Below are 20,611 nucleotides of genomic sequence, written 5' to 3'. Positions count from 1 at the left end.
ACCAACGGAATTTTCTTTGGGGTACTACCTCAATTAAGAAAAAAATGCATCTTCTTAAATGGAATATTGTATCAAGCCCTAAAGATAAAGGGGGGCTGGGAATTCAAAAATTAGAGCAAAAAAATAAGGCTTTATTAGCAGGCCTTGCTTGGCGAATTTTTCAATCACCACAAGCTATGTGGTCAAGGATTCTCATTAACAAATACCTCCATAAACGCAATGTTACTAATAATTCACATACATGGGATAACGTTTTGAAAGACTGACAGCATTGCCAATTAGGACTTCAACGGAGGATAGGAGAGGGTAAGCATATTAGTGTTTGGAATGATCCTTGGTTACGGCCAGGCACAACACTACATTCGATGATTCACAGACCGTTAACTTTGGACCAAAATAATTTAACAATTTCTCAACTACTTAGAACCACAGGTTGGAATATGGGACTAATTAATTTTGATTTGGGACAAAGTATTACTCGCATGATAAATGCTACGTATGTTTCACAAATGAAAAATCATGGGGATTGCATTAACTGGGGTTTAACGCAAAGGGGAAATTTCACTGTGCATTCTATGTATAATATTCTTGAGTTGGGAGCTCAACAACCTACAAATGAATTAACAAACTTTTCATGGATTTGGAAGCTCCCTATCCATCCAAAAATTAAGAGTTTTATTTGGCTCTTATGCCATCACCGGTTACCAACGGGGCTTTATTTAAAAAAAACTACCATCATTCCGGATGCTACTTGTTTTTATTGTCAAAAGGACGATGAATCAATTAAACACATCTTCCTGGAGTGTGAGAATGCTAGCAGATTCTGGAATGACTTAGGAGTTGCGCAACTTATTCGTCACATTACGAACTCCACATGCACACATACCTGGGTTCGTAATCTTATTAATTATAGGAACTTCCACCTTCCTTTTAATATTAACCCTAACACATACTCACCACTTAGCTTATGGAACATTTGGATTACTCGTAATAAAAATATTCACAATAAGATTAGGGATAGTATCCATCTAAAAACAGTTACTCAACAAGCAACTGAATATTCTTTTTTAACAGCCTATTCACATAAGACTAATTGCACAACCAAACTGCACAAGGACATCAAGTGGAATCCTCCTAATGCACATTTCTACAAGCTTAATACAAATGGGGCTTATTCACTTATTAAGGCAGGTATATGAGGAGTCATTAGGAATTCTAAAGCTGAATGAATTTTGGGCTTTGCAGGAGCTGCTCCATGTAAATCTGCCATTTTTTCAGAACTTTATGCTTTGATGCAGGGTTTGAGATATGCATATGAAAGAAATATCACACCTCTTGAGGTGGAGGTGGATGCAAAAGATATTTATTACCACTTCATACTGAAAATTTTGCCCTCTCTAACTTAATTGCTGATTGCAGGTACTATCTGGGCTAGGGGTGGGCATAAAATCCGAAAAACCGAATTCCGAACCGGACCGAATTAATTCGGTATTTCGGTTTCGGTTTTTTCCGGTATTTCGGTCCAATTCGGTATTGCAATTTCGGTATTTCGGTATTTCGATACGGTCTTCGGTATTAAAATTCTAAAATTTCGGTATACCGAAAATCCGATTTTTAAAAGACATTTTCTTAATTATTACTGCCCAGCCCATCGCCCCAGCCCCAAACACCCATCCCATCACCCCAGCCCCAAACACCCATCCCATCGCCCCAGCCCCAAACGCCCAAGCCTATCTTAATTCTTATGCCCAAGCCCAAGCCTAAACTCTAAAGGTTAGCTGGTTACTGGTTAGTGGTTAGGGCATTAGCATTTAGCAATTTAGATTACAATACAGTTGAGCGGCGATTTGGCGATTTCCGACTTCCTGGCGATTTCCGACTTTCGAGCTCCGACTCCTCACTCCTCAGTCCTTACTCCTCACAAATTCCGGGCAAACGAAGATGCTGCTGTTGCGAACTTGGGATAGTTTCAATTTTCAAAGGTATGTTTCTACTTTCTAGCGATTTCTATTTTCTAGCGATGGAAATGAATTTGATGAAGATTTCTAGCGATGTTCTTTAGCGAAGATTAATTTTATATTCGAAACTCATTTTCTTGGATCAAGTGTTTGATTAGGTATAAAGTAGGTTGACATATGAGAATCCTATAAGGTATAGCAGTAGAACAGGGAATGAAGATAGTAGTTTCGTGAAATTTCTTTAGCAGTAAACGTTGGCAGTTGTGTATAGATATTGATTGAAGTAACTGATACAGGAAAATGATTCTGGAACCTAATTTATGTAGCCCGTTGCACAAACTGTAGTAATTGTATCTTACTAGAGCTAACTGGATAGAAACTGTACTAATTTCTGCTGTTGCTGCTCTCTATTCTTTAGCAATGGACATAGTACTCTGATTAATTTTGGATAGATCATATTAACTGGATAGAAACTGTACTAAGATGATTACAAAAAGATTTTGTTTTCTCTTTCTATTTTGTTAAAATCTTCTTTAGACTTGGTGGAATCTTCAATTTTATTCAGACTGATATATGACTATATGTTAATCTGCGGGCTAATGGACTCAATATTGTGTTACTGTTAGCATCTTTTAGCTGCTGCAAGACCTCAAACTTGTTGAATGTTGTGTATTTGTGTTTATGGTTTGGTTGTTCAGGTGTTCTTGGCATTGGCAGTGTGTGAATATAATTGGCACAGTGCAATTGGCTATTCAGGTGTTCCTGATGTTGCTGCTGCATCTTAGTTACAATTGCAGCTTGGCAGTGTGTAAATGTTTGGCTGTTCAGGTGTTCTGCAGATGGTTTGGCTGTTCAGGTGTTCTGCAGATGCTTGTTACATAGCTTGTTCTGCAGATGCTTGTTACATGTTGTGTAGGTGTTCTGAATGCAATCATGCCCCGTGCTCCTGCTCAATGCTCCGTTATTTAGGAATAATTTGTGGTGAAAGAAGATAACGGAGAAGTTCGCAAAGTAGAGTGCAAATATTGTGGTCAAGTATATAATGTTAATCCAAAGAGGAATGGAACAATTGGTTTAAGGAAGCATATTAAGCGTTGTCTTGCGCGTCTTCCTGGAATTCATGTTTAAGAATTAAGACTATTTGTTGAGGGATGCCCTCTCTGTTTTTGTTGCACTATGTTTAACTGTTTAAGTGTTAAGACTGTTAAGACTGTTGCAGTTGGCCAGTTGCACTGTGTTTAAGTGTTAAGACTGTTTTTGTTACACTGTGTTTTTATTGCACTGTGTTTAAGTGTTAAGTATTAAGTTGTGTAATGTATAGTTGTGTACAGATTTGGCTGTGTACTGTGTTAAGTGTTAAGTTGTGTAATGTATTGTGTAGTTGTGTACAGATTCAATTGTGTACTGTGTTAAGTGTTAAGTTGTGTAATGTGCAGTTGATTGCAGTATTGAACTGTCAACTGTGTTTAAGTTGTTTGATATAGTTGTGTAATATGCATTGTGCAGTTGGCCAGCTTTTGCTTTTCACTTGTATACTAATACTGGCTTGCAGAATGCAGATTGTAATATTGTATAATATGATATACAGTATACTGGCGTGCAACTGCAGATTGTAAAGAAGTTGTTGTCTTGTTCAGCTTTTGCTTTTCACTTATTCAATTGTGCATGTGCCATCAGATTCAGATCAGCCATGTGTAGTTGTGCACTATTATATATCGGAAAACAGATTCTTTTAGAGTGAAAATTTCAATTGTGCATGTGCACTGTTAGCATTGATTATTCATTGATTGTTAAACCGAAACCGTACCGAACCAAAATAAGAAATACCGAACCGTACCAAAATATTTTGGTATGGTATTTGGTATACACAATTGATAAACCGAATACCGAACCAAAATTTTTAAATACCGAATCGAAATACCGAACGTCCACCCCTAATATGGGCCTACTAGGTAACCCAGCAGTTAAACATGCGTACTGAGAGCAAAATATGGTAGCAGACCAACTAGCTAAAGTAGGCCACAATTTCGGAGATGCATGGTTGCCAAGAGTGTTTGAAGCTGTTCCCATTTTTGTTGCACCGGTTTTTGAAAGAGACAAGGCCTATATGGATCAGAGTCAATCAGGCCAGCAAAATTCTTGGCATAATGATAGTGGCAACATGACTCAACTATCCTATGATGTAATTAGTTGTCATGATGATAATTCCAATAGGATGACCATGAAAACTGTAAATAGTAGTAGTAACTTATGGCTTGAATCTAGCACCATGACTTGTAATAGGGAGCCAGTTAGACCCCAACCCTCTGTACGTATTCACTAGTAATATATGTTAACTTTCTGACAAAAAAAAAAAGCAAGTAGATTTATAGCTTTTGTGCACTCACATGGATTCATTAGTGACTCACGTGCTAAAAACTGTCGGGAACCCTCTTTTTGGGCCTTACGAAAAAAATCTACTCATCGGAATTTTTTCATTCCTATACACTATTTGAAATATTATTACGAAAAATGTCCATGTATTGGTATTTATCCAACCTAAACATATTTTAGTTACAAAATATATACAATCCACCTCCCAATCCATTATTTGTGTCTTCAATCAATGGATTTAGTTACACCCTTTTTCTTTTTCCTCTCCTATTTCCTCTTCTCTCCCGATTCTCTCCACATATATCAACTACTTTCTCTTTTTGATATTGGACCTTATGTTTACAATGGGAAAATGAGCAACCAATTCTGCGTATTCATCGGAACTAAATGTCAAGCGAGTGAAAGAGAAGAAACTGACGTATATTTCTCCTATCCATCTTATTTTGAAGATATGACAAATCTAATTTGAAAATATAGTAGACCTCACTCCTGCTTCCCGCCGATTTCTTACTCTTCTTGATCCAGGAAATACCTTCTACCTTTTTGCAACTCCTTATTTTTTTCACTCCAAATAAATGTTATATGAGGTATTATGATCTTTGAATTGTTAAGCTATTTTTGAATGTTTAAGCTATTTTGGCAATTGTCCTAGCAAAAAATAGGGGAAAGTGCACGGGTAACCACTAATAATACATGTATTTACTTTTAAGCCACTGTTTAAAATGTCTTTAGTCTTTAGCCATTACTTTAATAAACTTTACCTGCCCGGACGAAAACACCCTTTCTGCTCATAAAGTTCAGGACCAAATGTCCTTAACTTTTGAACTTGTAACTCTAAATTCAGGACTACATGTCCTTAACTTTTGAACTTGTAACTCTAAGTTCAGGACTATATGTCCTTAACTTTTGAACTTGGAACTCGAAGTTCAGGACCACCCGTTCTTAATTTCTGTGCTTGTAACTCTAAGTTAAGGACTACTTTTCCTTAACTTTTGAACTTGTTAGTCTAAGTTCAAGACTTTAGGACCTATTGTCCTTAACTTTTGAACTTGTAACTGTAAGTTCAGAACCTATAATCCTTAACTTTTGAGCTTGTTAGTATAAGTTCAGGACCAAGTGTCCTTAACTTTTGAACTTGTGGGATTATACTGGGTTTATTATTGACGTTGTTGTTGTTATTACAATTAATCAATTGGTCATTTGACAGTTTTTTCAAAGAATGCCCTCATCCAGATGATAAACAAAGGAAAGAGTTGGGGAAAAGATTAAGGTTAGAGCCTTTGCAAATTAAGTTTTGGTTCGAAAACAAGCATACTCAAATGAAGGTAATTAGCTAGTCTTTTCTATTTTAGCATCAATTTTCTAAACACAAAATTAAAAATAACATTAAATTCCAGCATTCAATGTAATAATTGTTACAACGACATTGTTTTCATTATTTTGCCCAGGATCATCACGAACGCCATGAGAACACACAACTAAGGAACGAGAATGAGAAACTTTGTGCCGAGAATATACATGAAAGAGATAGAAGAAAGGGTACACAATCTTTTCATATTAATTTTAATAGACTAGTGGTTACTATTGCTAAGTATTAAAAATGCTGGATAAAAAGTAAATATTATTTTAAAAAGTGACTACCCCACACGATTTTTACCAAAAAATGACCCGACTGAAATCCACCAATATTATACCACTTAAATATAATTTTTATACAATATGTCTTTTGTATATTTTGTATCTGATTTATACATAGTAAAAATAAATTTCATACAACTAATTTTATATTATACAACTTATCTACAATTTTTATACATTATTTCTACTCAGTTATATAACCACAATATCGTACAACTTAAATACAAAATTTATACAATATGTCTTTTGTATATTTTGTATCTGATTTATGCATAGTAAAAATAAATTTCATACAACTAATTATATATTATACAACTTATCTACAATATTCATACATTATTTCTACTCAATTATATACAACTACAATATCATACAACTTAAATGCAATTTTTATACAATATTGTTCAACTTTCATACAATAGTTAAATATATATATATATATAAACAACAGAATACAATCAATTTCTGTTGATAATGGTTTTTTAGCAACCGTATCCACTTTTTGTTCAAATTCTTGGTAATCAGTATTCGGAAGAAAGATAGTATGAATCCTATTTATTCTAACCCTCTCTTTCAAATTTTCTAGCGAAGTATTGTTTATGATTGAAGGTGAAAACTTTTTTGATCAATGTAGTTGTATGTAAACCAAGAGCAATAGCATGATGAACCAAAAAGTCTCCAGGACCTATTGTTAAAAATAATGAATTACTATTTTCATTAACAGCATTTAACCAACCCGGCAACCAGATGCTTCGACCCGCATTGAATGCTGGACCACTCGTTGAAGATAAAAGTACATCGAACCCATATGAAGTTTTACCATGAGCGGATTGTATCCATTGAGCAAACATAGGTTCAATCAAGATTTGCTTCTCCGGAGTGCCATCTTCATCTTTGGATTCCTATCTAATGATCCCAGACGTAATCCTGGACGTGAAGAATAAAATAAAAAAGGTTTTTCCTTGCTTGATTTTCCAATTTTCTTATGATTTGGTCTATTCCACACATTTAACTAAGAATAAGAACAAAGGATTTCGAAATTTGAAAAAAAAATCAAGTCATCAACGGAAAGAGAGGGATTCGAACCCTCGGTACGATTAACTCGTACAACGGATTAGCAATCCGCCGCTTTAGTCCACTCAGCATGATATTATGCATGGATCAGGTATATCATGGCGAATTCTTCAGAAAAAATTGTGCTACAATTTTATTACAATTTCGTAAGTATAATGTATGTCATGTCTTCTTCTTCTTCTTCTTCTTCTTCTTCTTCTTCTTCTTCTTCTTCTTCGAGTTTCAATATGAAATTCAGCGAAAATCAAGTCTAATCTTCACCAAAATACCCTCAAAATTGAGATATAAACTCCAAATCATATTCTCAATTATTTGCAATAACACCCAATCCAAACAAATAATGATTTTAAAAAACCCAAATTCGAATTCAAAGCTTTTTAATGGCTGTCAATGGTGGAATTGTTGTTCTCTTTTCCTTTGCTTTACACTACTGGAATTAGAGATTGAGAGATAGAGAGAGACGTAGAAAGAACTCCCAATTGTTTGCAACAACACCCAATTCAAACAAATAATATTTTTTGAAAACCTAAATTCGAGTTCAAAGTTTCAAAACTTTTTAATGACTGCCAATGGTGGAATTGCTGCTCTCTTTTCCTTTACTCTACATTACTAGAATTAGGATGGAGAGATAGAGAGAAACGTAGAGAGAGAGAGAGCAGAGAAAGAGAGAGAGACGGAGAGAGTGAGCGCATGAGGGAGAGAGAATAAGGATGAGAAATAATTGATTCCTAATATAAAAGGATACTTATTTAATTCCTAAAGTGTATATAATTAGTAAATTTGTATATATGATGTAATTAAATTGAAACTTGGCTAGGAAGGGTAATAAAGTTTCCAATAGTGTATAGATATGTATTACAAATTTGCCCCCAATTTACCCATAGAAAATTCACTCTGCAATTCCCTTCCCAATTGAATCAGTTCTCTTTGCACCCATAACTCAAATGACCATTGCCTCTAGAGCCCTCTTCCTCTTCAAGAATTCACTCACAACAGCAATCACTGTAACAACAACACCAAAGTCCCAAGATTGGAGAAACCAATTCAAACAAACCCAATTAGTTTCCCTAATATCCTCTATTCTCTTACAAAGACAAACAAACCTCTGGCCTTCACTTCTCAAGAACCTCAAACTTTCTTCCTCACAATTAACTCCATCTCTCTTCCTTCAAATCCTCCACAAAACCCAAAAAACCAACCCACAAGTCTCTTTACACTTCTTCCACTATGCAAAGAACAATCTTGGGTTCCAACCTGATGCCAAAATTCTTTGTACCCTTGTTTATGTACTTCTCGGGTCCGGACTATCCAAACCCGCAAAACCCATATTGGATTCTCTCATTCAAACATACCCACCAACCCAAATTGTTGATTTCTTGATTCATTCATTCAAAGCTGCTGACTTTCACATTCAGGTTTCAGTATTGAGCTCAGTTCTAGATAGTTATTGCAATAAAGGTTTGTTCTTTGAAGCTCTTCAAGTTTATAGAAATGCTAGAGAATATGGGTATTTTATATCTACTGATAGTTGCAATGCACTGCTCAATTTGCTGTATAGAAAGAATGAGTTAAGATTGGCTTGGCGTTATTATGGTTCTATAATTAGGAATGGGGTTCAGGAGAATGTGCTTACTTGTTCCTTAATTGCTCAGATGCTCTGTAAAGATGGGAAATTTGAGAAAATTGTTCCTATTATTGACAAGGGTTTATGTAGTCCTGTTATGTATAATATACTTATAGACTGTTACTCCAAAAGAGGGAATTTTGAAGCTGCATTTGGATATTTAAATGATATGTATGGGAAATCTATTGATCCTACCTTTAGTACTTTTAGCTCAATTCTTAATGGTGCTTGCAAATATCAAAATGCCGAAGTAATAGACTCAGTGCTGAGTTCCATGGTGGAGAAAGGACATTTTCCAAAAGTTATGTCGCCCGATTACAATTCTGTAATTCAGAAGTTCTCTGATTTGGGAAAGACATATGCAGCTGAATTATTTTTCAGGGAAGCTTCTGAAAAAAAGATTGAACTGCAAGATAACACTTATGGATCTATGCTGAGGGCACTTTCCAAGGAAGGTATAGTTGACGATGCTATTTCGATGTACAACATTATAATTGACAGGAAAGTTGTCATCAATGACAAATGCTATAGTGCCTTCATGAGTGTCCTATGCAACGAAAATCCATCAGAAGAAGTCAGCGGTTTGTTGAAAGACTTGATAGGAAGAGGATTCGCTCCTCCCATATCTCAAGTGTCTAAATTTATTTTTTCTCTGTGTGAAATGCGTAAGTGGAAAGAAGCTGAGGAGCTTCTGAATGTTATTCTTCAGAGAGGACTTCAGCTTGAATCGTTTTGTTGTAGCTCTTTGGTGCGTCACTATTGCTTTAGCAGAAGGATTGATTCTACCATTTCTTTACATACTGAACTAGAGAGACTTGGTGTTGCTTTAGATGTAAAGACCTACACTATACTACTCGATAGGTTGTTTAAATCAAGACGGCGTGAAGAAGCTCTAAGGATCTTTGATTACATGAGAACTCATGACATGTTAAGCAGTGAAAGTTTTTCAATCATGGTTAGGGGGCTATGTCAGGAAAAGGAATTTAGAAAAGCAATGAGATTGCATGATGAGATGTTGAAATTGGGGCTTAAACCCCACACAAAAGCATATAAGCGTTTGATTTCTGGGTTTGGCTAAATAATATATTTTGGCTTCAGTCATATTTTATTTCTTCCCTTACTATACATACTGTACAACATGGCTGCTCATCTGGGAGTAGATTTTCGTGATGGCATGATGCTCGCCATCCAATTATGGTATCCCTATATGCACAAATGGAACAGCGTACAAGTTGAAAAATTAATATGTTCTCTACTTACAAAAGGTAATTTCTATTACTTCTCTATTTCCCCCTTTTAAATATGTTCTCCATGATTTTTAAAGTTATTGTAAATATCTATTAAGTGGAACCCGTAGTTTCTTTTGCTGTTTAATATATCCACTTAACAACCTCTTGCAAAAATGCAGGGTAAGGCATGCTGCTTACAATAGATCGTTTTGGTTTGTCCTTTCCCCGGACTGCGTGCATAGCGGGAGCTTAGTGCACCGGGCTGCCTTTTTTTCATACGTCACTTCTTCATTAATAAAGTATTTAAGATGCGCGTGTCACGGAAGTTAATGATATGCTGTCTGAAGTTGTTATAGTATTAGTGGAAATGTTTCGAGGGTAATCTCAAGTCTCAAAACTGAACACCAGGTGTCATAACCTATCTGCACGCTGATATGGGTGATCCATGAGGAATCTCCCCTTGTGCTGATTAGGGATGAAGGTATTGGAGGCAGAAAAATGGTGAGGACTCACACTCGAAGTTCTTTCCAACGCAAGTGCAAGCGTCAAACATAAGCTAGAAGATGGCCCCTTAGTGACATATTTAGTGCTGAGAGTGATGTAGAGAAGTGCTTCAGTTTCAAATTTTACTCCTGATTCTTTTATATGGTTGTTTTCTAAAAGATTATTAGGACAGGCTTGAGCTTAGTGAATGTAAAAGCAGATATTTCTACTTGATGAAAATTTATGCCTCTGTAAATTCAGAAGGTGCAAAATATGATTTTCGTCTCTTTTGCAATGTGATGGCAGTGGCCATGGTTATTAGGAGCCTGATATCTCTCCAAATTCCAATTCTTCGCTTTGGTATGTTCCAAATTCCTACATTTGGTTCCGAAGTTTCCACTCATTTCAGTTTTACAGACTTAAAAATGTGTATATATCATATATGTCGGTCCAAAAACTTTGGTGATTTTATGAATGACATAGATTACTTGTTTTATATATTGTGCCTTCTAAAGTGTAATTTTCAACTAGGAGGCAGCAGCATCTTGACTTTGCAATGTACAGTCTTTGTAAACCGCCATTTTCTTGGGGGTTTAATCATTGCAAGATAAACATGGAAATGCATCGAGGCATCTTGACTTCGTCAATAATTTTTTATTCTACGGAATCAGCAAACAGTTTGAACTTAAAATCCATACAGGACCATGCAATTTGCTTATATAGTACTTGCCTTAAATTGAAGAAAGTCATTGTGCTAGTGCTTTTTTGCCATGGGAGAATATGGTGATTCAAACAGACAGCTAATGCTTTGCTAGTCCAATTATGGTCCAAATTCTGCTGCTTGATTTGACATAATAATACTACTGCACCAGGAGATCAGCACTATATACTTCCTGTGCCAAAATTTCTGAAGTGCTGTGGATCCAATTTATGCTAAATGAACTTCTCCTTGATCTTGTAGGAAGAGCTTACCTTTTTGCAGCTGAAATCAGTAGAGTTGCCTAATTGTAGACTTGTAGTGCTGCAGCTTATATTTTGCACTGAAATTGATTATTAATTTTTGGGATATTATGTTAGTACTTATTTGTACTGTTTCTTGAAGTGTTTTGTTGCTTCCATATATTTGTCTTCAGCAGTTGATGTCTGTTTTGAGACTCTTAACCAGTTTCACCATAGATTTTCAAAAGGTTAGATGTTACAGCAAAAACACCCAAAAAATAATGGTGATATTGTAGGTTCGAGCCCTACTAAGTTTGACATTTAAAAAAAAAGAAAAAAGTTTGACATTTTATATATTAGAAATAAGGGAAAGATCAAGCTTATGATTAGAGAATGCGCATCCGCAACTGCATATATGCTTTTTCGTCTTCATTGATTCTAACATTTCCCTCGGTTACACGATTTTATTCTGTTTAGCTTTAGCTAAACAATAGTATCTTTAAAACACCAAGTGCTGAAAGACAACGTTTAGGTGCTTGAGTTGATTTTAAAAATGAATAGTATGCGTATTTCGATGGAAGTATTGAAAATTAAAAATAAATAATTATGTTTAAATTCACTAAAAATAGATATTTTTATTTCTTAATAATCTGATTGAATTTAAAAAAAAAAAATTCTAAAACCCAAATCCATTTTGGAGTGTTGTAGGCTAGGAATGCAATTTCAGTAACAACTTCCAGTATAAAGTTTCCTACAGTTCGTGGAACTTCCACTCTTACCAATTACCATTCAAGTATTCTTACGTGTCTGTAATCTGTGTATCCACATACAAATCTTACTCAGTCAATAAGACCCGACCCAAAATCAAACCACAGACCCATATCTTGCTCTTCCAACACATACACTCTCAACATTTCTGTTTCTGCATGCATGAAACCCTCCATATTTTCTCATCAATCTAACTAACAATGGCAATCTCTCCATCATCTGTTCTACTCATCACTCTTCTCTTTCTCCTTGCACCCATATACACTCATTCCAATTCTTCTGACGACTTACTCTCCGAACTGATCAACCTCCGATCACAATCACCCACCGGCGTTATCCACCTCAATGACTCCCTTCTCCAACGCATCCTCTCTATCCCTTCCCCTAAACCTTTCTCTTCCCTCATTTTCTTTGACGCCAAACAGCTCCACTCGAAACCCGACATCAATCTCCCTGCTTTCAAGCGTGAATTCTCCCTTCTCTCCTTTTCTTTCCTCGTCAACCACCCCAAAAACAGCAACAACACTCACATCTTCTTCTTCGTCATTGAGTTTCAAGAATCTCAATCTTCTTTCGCCTTGTTTGAACTCAAGTCTTTACCCCATATTCGGTTATTACCCTTTTTTTTAACGGATTTGAAAAGGGATAGTGTTCCAATGGATGCTTCCGGTTATTCAAGGGGAGCTGAGTCGATGAAGGAGTTTGTAGAGGCGAATGTGGAGGTTAATGTGGGTCCCATTCATCGACCCCCAGCAATTTCCAAGAAAATGATGGCTGCTATTGGTGGTGTATTCTTGATTTGGAGTCCATTTTTGGTGAAAAAGATTATTTCTGGAAAAACCCTATTGCATGATAAGTATATGTGGATGACCGGGTCGATTTTCGTGTACTTTTTTAGTGTTTCAGGGACAATGCATAGTATAATTAGGAAAGTGCCGATGTATTTGGAGGATAGGAATGATGCAGGGAATTCGAAGATGATTTTCTTTTACCAAGCATCTGGGATGCAGTTAGGGACTGAAGGTTTTGCTGTTGGATTCTTGTACATGGTTGTTGGATTGTTATTGGCATTTATGACTCATGTTTTGGTTTTTGTGAAGAACAGGACAGCGCAGAGGTTGTTTATGGCTTTTGGGCTCATCGTTTCATTTTGGGCAGTAAAGAAGGTGATTTACTTGGATAATTGGAAGACTGGATATGGTGTTCATGCTTATTGGCCTTCAAGTTGGATGTAGCAATGTAGTTTCTATAGCCGATACATTTAGCTGGTATTCTCTTAGGTAAGATCTAGGTCTGTAGTAGTTTATACTCAACCAATAATAGTTGACTGATAAGTTTCAGCTTAGATTTATGGATCTTTGTACCTGTAGTGAAGCATGTATGTGCCAGTTGAAGTTTTGAAATATGTTTTGCTAGAATTTGCACTCTGTATATCAATAATTACATGTTTACGTCTCTCAAAATTACTGTTTTTAGTTACTTACATGATCATCACAGACTGTGATCACCACTTATTAGCATCCATTTCAGTGCCTAATATGTAAATGGTTTATCATAATTCAGGCAAGATGAGGGTAATTACTGTGTAAATAGTTAAAGACCTGGAGTTGCTACCTCTAAGAGGTGAGAGGCCTTCCATAAATTTATATATTGTTTTTTAGCAGACATTGCACCAAGAAAGGAATATTTACTTTCCAACCACCAGCACTAGTCTTTAGCAAATTAAAACCATATAGTATGATTATGGAGAGTGGCCTCACTTGGAGAGCTAAAGAAGTTAGCATCAGTTGTCAGACAAGGCAAAGAATCTGATATCTGGGAGAAAAAGAAGAGTAGAAAGTATAAAAGATTGACTAATTAAAATCAGAAACAGCTGATATATTTTGGTGGGATCACATAGACTTTAGAGCGTGGCAGTTGCTTTTCTTGAGTTTTGAGGAATAGGCACTTTCATATTCTTTCCCCGCAAAAGGTAAATCGGTATGTAAGTGGCATAGGAATTTAATCTGCTTGATTCTGATGCTGCATATCTTGGATTACTTTGACATAACATTTGCTGCGGAAAATGGTACACTACACTTCAATTAAAGCAAAAAGGGGATGATAACTTGAATAGTTGTTGACATGCTCTTTTCTTCTCCATATGTCTAACAAATTTCTTTGCATTTAATTAATTGCAATTTTGCATATAGTACTTTGAAAGGTTCTAAACGAGAGAAGGATGGTCCTTGGATCTTTTACTTCTGAACTGTGACTCATGCTTCCTTCTTTAGCTTACTAACTCAAAATTACTACTAGTAATTTTCTGGAAACTTGTTTCTGTCATAAATCGAGTATGTAAATTGAACTTTCTATAAAAGAGAGGAAAGCTAGTGTGTGTTTTTAAGGTACTAAGGTGCAAAATAAGGTTGATATAATGTTCTTGTTAACTGAACATATTTCTCCTTGGATGGCAACAAGAAGGGATAGATAGCTAGACCGGATATAAAAGAGGAAATATAAGTGCTATTTCCTCTGGTTAAGATGTAAAAGTGGAGGATAAGCAAATATTCCATATACACTTATCAACGCTTTCAATTGGAATAGCAAGGAGGAAGTAAATAAAGTTATAAGCACTTCATATAGGGGGATTCAGTGGCTTATTGATTGTTCATCATAAGATCCGAGGAAACCAATGAACATTATGTTGTTTCGAAACCACTATCTTAATCTCATTTGAACAATTCCAGAACCTCGGTGATCATATAAGATTATCAGTATTCTTTATCGCTTCTTAATCTTAGCCACACTATTATGCTATTGTTGCTGAGAGACCTTTAGGCGTGGCTATTGAGAAAAATGATTCCATAAACAGAGTAAGGAAAAACTAATTGGAGTAGTTGTCTTTCTTTAACGTAGTGATATAAGCTATTTAGATGCATATTTTTAAAGAAATGTTGCTTAAGAACTACTCTACCACCAAGAAAGATAGAGAAAGATGAAATGTTATATCAGTAACTTTGATCTGGGATATGCTGATTAAGCTATTGAGGTCCACCGTCCACCTTATGTTTTTTTCTGGCATAAAAGGGGAAGTGAGTGGCAAGCGTGTTTTCACTTTTAGATATAAAGTTGGTCATTGTTCAGCAAAGAATATATTCCCTTGAACAATCTTTAGTGACCCATACTGCAATCTAGTCATCATTTCATGTGTAGCGTTCTGTTGTTTCTCCCATTCTCAAGCCAATTTCACCCCCTTCCTTCACTCACATATTAGTATTTGCTTACGTACATTGAATCTTGAAAGCACTAATGTGCAGCAAAAAACTTTAAAAGAAAAAAAAATTTTGTTGGCCAAAAAGCCTGATGGTCGGTTTGCTTCAGCAGATCTTGCTAGTTTTTAACAGCCCCATCTTTCCTTTTCCTTCCTTGTGTAAAAAAGGTGCATATGAATTTCAATTCTTTAAGACTTATCCTGTTCTTTTGTTTTCCCCTTTTCATGAAATTGCGTATCCATGCAGCAGCTTAGATGCTCTTTTACATTTTTCTTTTTCCTATATATTCTTTCCTTGATGGCCAAACCATTTACTTTCTTATATTCTCTCAAACCTTGCCCTCTTTGTCCTTGAAATTTAAACAGGACATTGAAAATTAGTTGAGAATTTGAAAGAAGAAATGGAAGAACAATCAGAAATGGTAGGAAGAGCATTTGTGGATCACTACTACAATCTCTTTGACAATGATCGATCGTCGATTGGTACTCTGTATCAACCAAGTTCAATGCTCTCATTTGAGGGCCAAAAGTTGCAGGGAAGTGAAGATATATCTGCTAAGCTTAATGCATTGCCCTTTGGACAATGCAGGCATGCGATTAGCACCATTGATTCTCAACCTTCGTCCTTTTCCGGAGGGATCATAGTCTTTGTCAGTGGTAGCATTCAACTTCTTGGAGAGGACTATCCCCTGAGGTTCAGCCAGGTCTCTCTTTCTCTCTTTCCTCCATATATGTTATCTAAGTGTATGATTCTATATTTGTTGCGTGTGCAAACAAAGTCCTACGTATTTGAAACATTTGGTTTTCACTCTATCTGAACCGAGCAATGAACTACTGGAATAAAAAAAGGCTAAATATCTTGTTTGCAATGCATTTTCTGCAGATGTTTCACTTGATCCCAACTATGGAAGGAAGTTTCTTTGTGCAGAATGACATATTTCGCCTCAACTATGGCTAGTTCAGCGTTTGTATGGATAAAATGTTAATCAAGATAAAAGAAAACCAGTGTTAATGTGAAGGAAATGTTGAAGAGAGAAAATCGTTTGCTGTCATTTGAATTGATGTGGTGCTTCCTTAACAATGGAATTGGAGCATCACATTGTTGATTTGCTTATCGCTTTTGTAATATCAGATGTCATTTATTCTATTTGCAACCACTTCAAGTTTGTCTTTTACCTTCATATTCTGGGCAAAATTAAAGCATGGAGTCATTTCCTACAAGACTACTATAATTTGATTGACCCTTTTTTTTAAAAAGAAAGAAAAAGTAGTGGATCACAGATGCATATATTGGATAAAGAATTTGCAGTTGAGTATCAATTTATGATCTTTTGGCCCTTAATTGTTTTTTTTTATGTTCCAACTCTTTTTGCATCATTATATAAACTAAGCCATATTTCTCAATAAATATATCATGATTAGTGATAGCCGTTTACTTTATTGTAGTTGGTCGGTACGGTACGTATACATTTCGGTTCGGTATTCGGTTTCTTAAAATGCTATACCAATACCGCATCTAATTAAATTCGGCATGGTTCGTTTTTTCTCCTTTTGGTTTCGATTTATTCAATTCGGTAACTTCGGTTTACTCGATTTGAATACTAACTAGTGCATAGAGTCATAGACTGTAATATTCTTAATTAAAGTACTCGAAAGTACAAAACTAAAAATATTTGTTGTCAAAAGTTTTGTCCAAAACCAGCAAATATCAACCCAGAGTGTACATAAAGAAATAAGTTTGATCATTAGAAATGTTTTGTTACTTGCTTAGAGTTAATTGATGAACTTAGAAAATAAAAGAAAGTAAAATTTTAGATTTTTTATATTATGTTATAATTAATAATATGTATATTGTGTAATATAATATATATTTCGGTATTTCATTTTAAAATATTAAATACCAATTTTTTTTTTAAAATTTAAACCAAATACCATACTGAATACCAAAATGTCGAATACCAAATACCAAAAAATTTGGTGATTCCATATTTACCAAATTATGCACCCATACTTTATTGAACCAAAACAACAGCAGAAACATTACAACCAACATACTACGGCTCAGAAACTAGCAACACTTGAACATGGTTAGATTAACAAAGTTTCTCACAACCCCTCAGTGTAAGCCACACCAGTGGATTTCAACCATGCTCCTCCTTGAATCAGCTGACCCACTGTGAATTTCCTCGCCTCTGCTGCATTTAAAATATGATAACCAGGCCACTTCACTCTCTTACTAGTTCCAGCTCCAGGTCCTTTGTTCATATACTCACCATAATATAAAGTTTTCAAGGCAAAATCACCTTGCCATACTGACCAACCCTCTGGGTCAATATGGTCTCCAATATTGGACTGCATAAATACAGTTCGTGAGTACGCTTTCCATGGACGGCCCAAATATGTCTTAACGGACCCTTTCACTGGTGCAAGGTCTGAGGTAGCAATAATATCACAATTTTGGATTGAAGTTCCTGTATTTTGGTTTGGATCTTCACGACCTTGGGCTGTAACCATGTTCTTTTGTCCAGGCCCGGGCTTTCGTGCTGCGATTTTTGAGTTTTGGAACACGACTGCTGCATTACCAAAGATGAAATCAACAGTGCCAGCGATGTAACAATCTCTGTAGAATTGGCGGAGGCTGTGGGCATAGAGGGTATCTTGGAATGCATCTATTTTGCAACGATTGATGACTGATTGATCTGCTCCAACACGAAGTGCTACTGCTTGGTGTTTTGCTGCTCCTGCTGTGTTTTGAAACCGCAGATCTTGGGCTATGAATCCATCCCCAACAGCAGCTGTATTTAAAAAAAGAAAAAGAATTAGCTAACCATTTAAAAGTCAAGCCCCAATTGAGAAAGAAAACTTTCATTAGCTGCATTAAAATAACTTAGGTTCTCATTAGATGAATGTGGCATTTAGATCTCTTAGCTTCGGCCTAAGGCCCCTGGTGACATTTTAAGATTAAAGGTTGCATATGTTATCACCACCAACAAGTTGTTCAAGCCCCAATTGATACACGGCATCTGTCCTTGGAAACACTATTGTACCAAAAATATATCGTAAGAAAACTGTTATCCCGCAAACAATTTTAGGACTTTTTTCAAAATTCTTTTTTCACCCACAAATTAAAGATTCCAACTTCTCAAACAGGTTTTTTCTGCATAAACCTTTTTCTTAGGAAACATTTACCAAAAGTGTCCGTAAGGCTCTTGAATTCTAAACTTCTTTGTCAGGCTACAAAGCTTTCATTTTTCAAAAGCTAAACTGAAATTGATATTCAGTCCCAAAATAAGTGTTACTTTTCGCTTTTCAAAAATTAATTTCACTAATCTTCTAAGCTATTGAAAATTTAAATATTTTGATATGATGAATAAATATATTAAAATATTAATCAAAGTTCATCTCAAAAAATAAAAAGTAACATATATGGATTATTTCAAAAGATAATTAAGCCAAAACAGTAGTGAGAAAGGAGATTTTTTTACCAACGGTTGCAGAGTTGAAGGTTGTTGCACCATCGACAACATTCAAGTTGCCAGTGATAATAGTAGTATCCATACCATCACCAACAAGCATCACATTTTTCTTCTTTTTCCCAATCTCAACATTCTCTTTGTATATTCCTTTTTTCACATATATAACATAACGAGTCTTGCTATTATCTGGAGCTGATGCAACTGCTTCCTTTACAGTCTTATATTTTCCACTACCATCTTTGGCCACTATTACATTGGCTTTTATGGCATTTGCAGATAGTTGCAAAAGCCTTCTATCATTAGAAGTAACCCATGAGGGTAATCCATCAGTAACTGATGGAAGATCCATGGTATTAGATGGTGTCATTTTAACCATCAAGGCTAAGGAAGTCTTTGCTCTTACTATCAAATCCTTCAACATGGGCTTCATAATGGACTGGGCCTGACCGTTTAGCCCATCCATGCATGTAGCATGGTTGGTCAGAATGCTACTTAGCCATGTATGGACGTCAAAATGGGCTTGGGCCGATAGGTTCCCCAGTGCCATCATGGAGTCCATTAATCTGTCCCTTGACAAATTCATTAACTCTAGACAATCTGCTAGAGCTGCTTGCTCGTTGTCATTATTAATCCGACCGTTCACATTGCTCACTAAATCGATCGTCTCATGGATTTTTAACGATGATTTATGCAAAACCATCTGTAACAAATCCACTGTCGTGGTATCCATCAAACCAGCAGGTGCAACCTCAGACACCGTGGCCAAGCAAGATGGCTGATCATGGGCCTGATCACAAACATGGGCTGTCAAGGAAATTGATGAGCTGCTGCCATTGATGGCCCAGATTGAAACTAATCCAACTGAGCCCACAATAGCAGCTAAGGACAGAAGAATATAGAGAGCTTTAGAAGAGGAGGATTTTGTTTTGGGAGTGTCTAACAATGGTTGAGAGGAATTAGTAGCCATGGCTTAGTACAAGTGTGTAGTGAGCTTCAGTTGTTCTATGGATCTTCTCATTGCCGGTGTTCTTATATAGACTAAAAACCAAGAATAATGGCCACTCCCTCCTTATCTTTTTAGCATACAGCTTGTAAGGAAAAGTACTTAAATTAAAGCACAATTTAATATTTTTTATAATTATTTAATTTAATAAAGTTACTTTAGTTTACTTTTAGGTGGTGCGGCAAGGTTCAGGTTTTTGTTATTATAAATGTATGACACATGTGAGTGTGAAATACGGGCAATCTATTTTCCTAACGCTAAAGTCAGTCCTTAAATGAGTGCATTGATTGGTTTCTTTTGATATTTTTCTTTGTCGATCTTTTTCTTTTCATGACAAAGCATGTACGTACGGTTAGTCTATAAATGGACGTCTAGTACTCCATTTTGACCGGATGTGCATTGCTACTTGCTAGTATAAGTGAATTTTTAATGTAAGCGATATATACTTTTAATATATTATAAGTGTGATTTAACATATAACATGTTAATATTATTTTTATCAGGTTACAAATCGAGATAATTATTCATAGAGATTTTACGTATGTATACCTTACAAGTGACTTAATTTTGTAAATATACTTTTATGATTATGATACTGTTACTATATAAAATTTGAACCCTCAATATGTACTAGCAATTATGCAGTCTACTGCAGAAACTGTTCCTATCATAAGCACTTGGATTATGATAAAGTATCGGTGTAATGATATCAGCAAGCGATATAAGACTATATTTATAATTATAGCTCTAAGATAAGATATTAAATTGGATCTGATTGGCTCATAAAGAATTA

At 35.6% G+C, this 20,611-nt stretch overlaps 4 protein-coding genes across 5 annotated transcripts; 3 read left to right on the top strand and 1 right to left on the bottom strand.

Annotated features, from left to right (window-relative positions):
- The first annotated feature begins 7,943 nt into the window (after positions 1 to 7,943).
- On the top strand, positions 7,944 to 10,664 carry LOC107819374 (pentatricopeptide repeat-containing protein At4g21170-like). Its single transcript, XM_016645486.2, has 2 exons — positions 7,944 to 9,932; positions 10,076 to 10,664. Exon 1 carries the CDS (start codon positions 7,988 to 7,990, stop codon positions 9,743 to 9,745), a length of 1,758 nt encoding a protein of 585 aa, XP_016500972.1. The 5' UTR covers positions 7,944 to 7,987; the 3' UTR covers positions 9,746 to 9,932; positions 10,076 to 10,664.
- Positions 10,665 to 12,034: 1,370 nt separating this feature from the next.
- Positions 12,035 to 13,530, top strand: LOC107819349 (putative dolichyl-diphosphooligosaccharide--protein glycosyltransferase subunit 3B). Its single transcript, XM_016645459.2, has one exon. It carries the CDS (start codon positions 12,287 to 12,289, stop codon positions 13,319 to 13,321), a length of 1,035 nt encoding a protein of 344 aa, XP_016500945.1. The 5' UTR covers positions 12,035 to 12,286; the 3' UTR covers positions 13,322 to 13,530.
- Positions 13,531 to 15,227: 1,697 nt separating this feature from the next.
- On the top strand, positions 15,228 to 16,659 carry LOC107819337 (nuclear transport factor 2B-like). 2 transcript variants are annotated; one of them, XM_016645450.2, is made up of 3 exons: positions 15,228 to 15,507; positions 15,706 to 16,043; positions 16,223 to 16,659. In XM_016645450.2, exons 2-3 carry the CDS (start codon positions 15,741 to 15,743, stop codon positions 16,295 to 16,297), a joined length of 378 nt encoding a protein of 125 aa, XP_016500936.1. In that variant the 5' UTR covers positions 15,228 to 15,507; positions 15,706 to 15,740; the 3' UTR covers positions 16,298 to 16,659. The 2 variants fall into 2 exon arrangements, with proteins under 2 accessions (XP_016500936.1, XP_016500927.1); XM_016645441.2 differs by having other exon boundaries at positions 15,229 to 16,043.
- A 668-nt stretch (positions 16,660 to 17,327) lies between these two features.
- LOC107819367 (pectinesterase) lies at positions 17,328 to 19,893 on the bottom strand. The gene is made up of 2 exons (XM_016645478.2): positions 18,825 to 19,893; positions 17,328 to 18,134 (listed from the first exon to the last, which is right to left on the bottom strand). The coding sequence occupies exons 1-2, from the start codon at positions 19,780 to 19,782 to the stop codon at positions 17,446 to 17,448; spliced, it is 1,647 nt and encodes a 548-aa protein (XP_016500964.2). The 5' UTR covers positions 19,783 to 19,893; the 3' UTR covers positions 17,328 to 17,445.
- Positions 19,894 to 20,611: the final 718 nt, after the last annotated feature.

The sequence above is a fragment of the Nicotiana tabacum genome, chromosome 3, assembly GCF_000715075.1.
Source record: "Nicotiana tabacum cultivar K326 chromosome 3, ASM71507v2, whole genome shotgun sequence".
In the NCBI taxonomy this organism is placed as follows: domain Eukaryota; kingdom Viridiplantae; phylum Streptophyta; class Magnoliopsida; order Solanales; family Solanaceae; genus Nicotiana; species Nicotiana tabacum.
This window is presented reverse-complemented; position numbering and strand designations above follow the sequence as displayed.

Bases quoted from the DNA above. Each gene is read 5' to 3' on its own strand.
- LOC107819374 (XM_016645486.2), top strand. From the start codon at position 7,988: ATGACCATTGCCTCTAGAGCCCTCTTCCTCTTCAAGAATTCACTCACA.
- LOC107819349 (XM_016645459.2), top strand. From the start codon at position 12,287: ATGGCAATCTCTCCATCATCTGTTCTACTCATCACTCTTCTCTTTCTC.
- LOC107819337 (XM_016645450.2), top strand. From the start codon at position 15,741: ATGGAAGAACAATCAGAAATGGTAGGAAGAGCATTTGTGGATCACTAC. The intron at 16,044-16,222 runs GTCTCTCTTTCT...CATTTTCTGCAG, and splicing joins ATCCCCTGAGGTTCAGCCAG to ATGTTTCACTTGATCCCAAC.
- LOC107819367 (XM_016645478.2), bottom strand. From the start codon at position 19,782: ATGGCTACTAATTCCTCTCAACCATTGTTAGACACTCCCAAAACAAAA. The intron at 18,135-18,824 runs GTAAAAAAATCT...TTTTAAATACAG, and splicing joins CTTCAACTCTGCAACCGTTG to CTGCTGTTGGGGATGGATTC.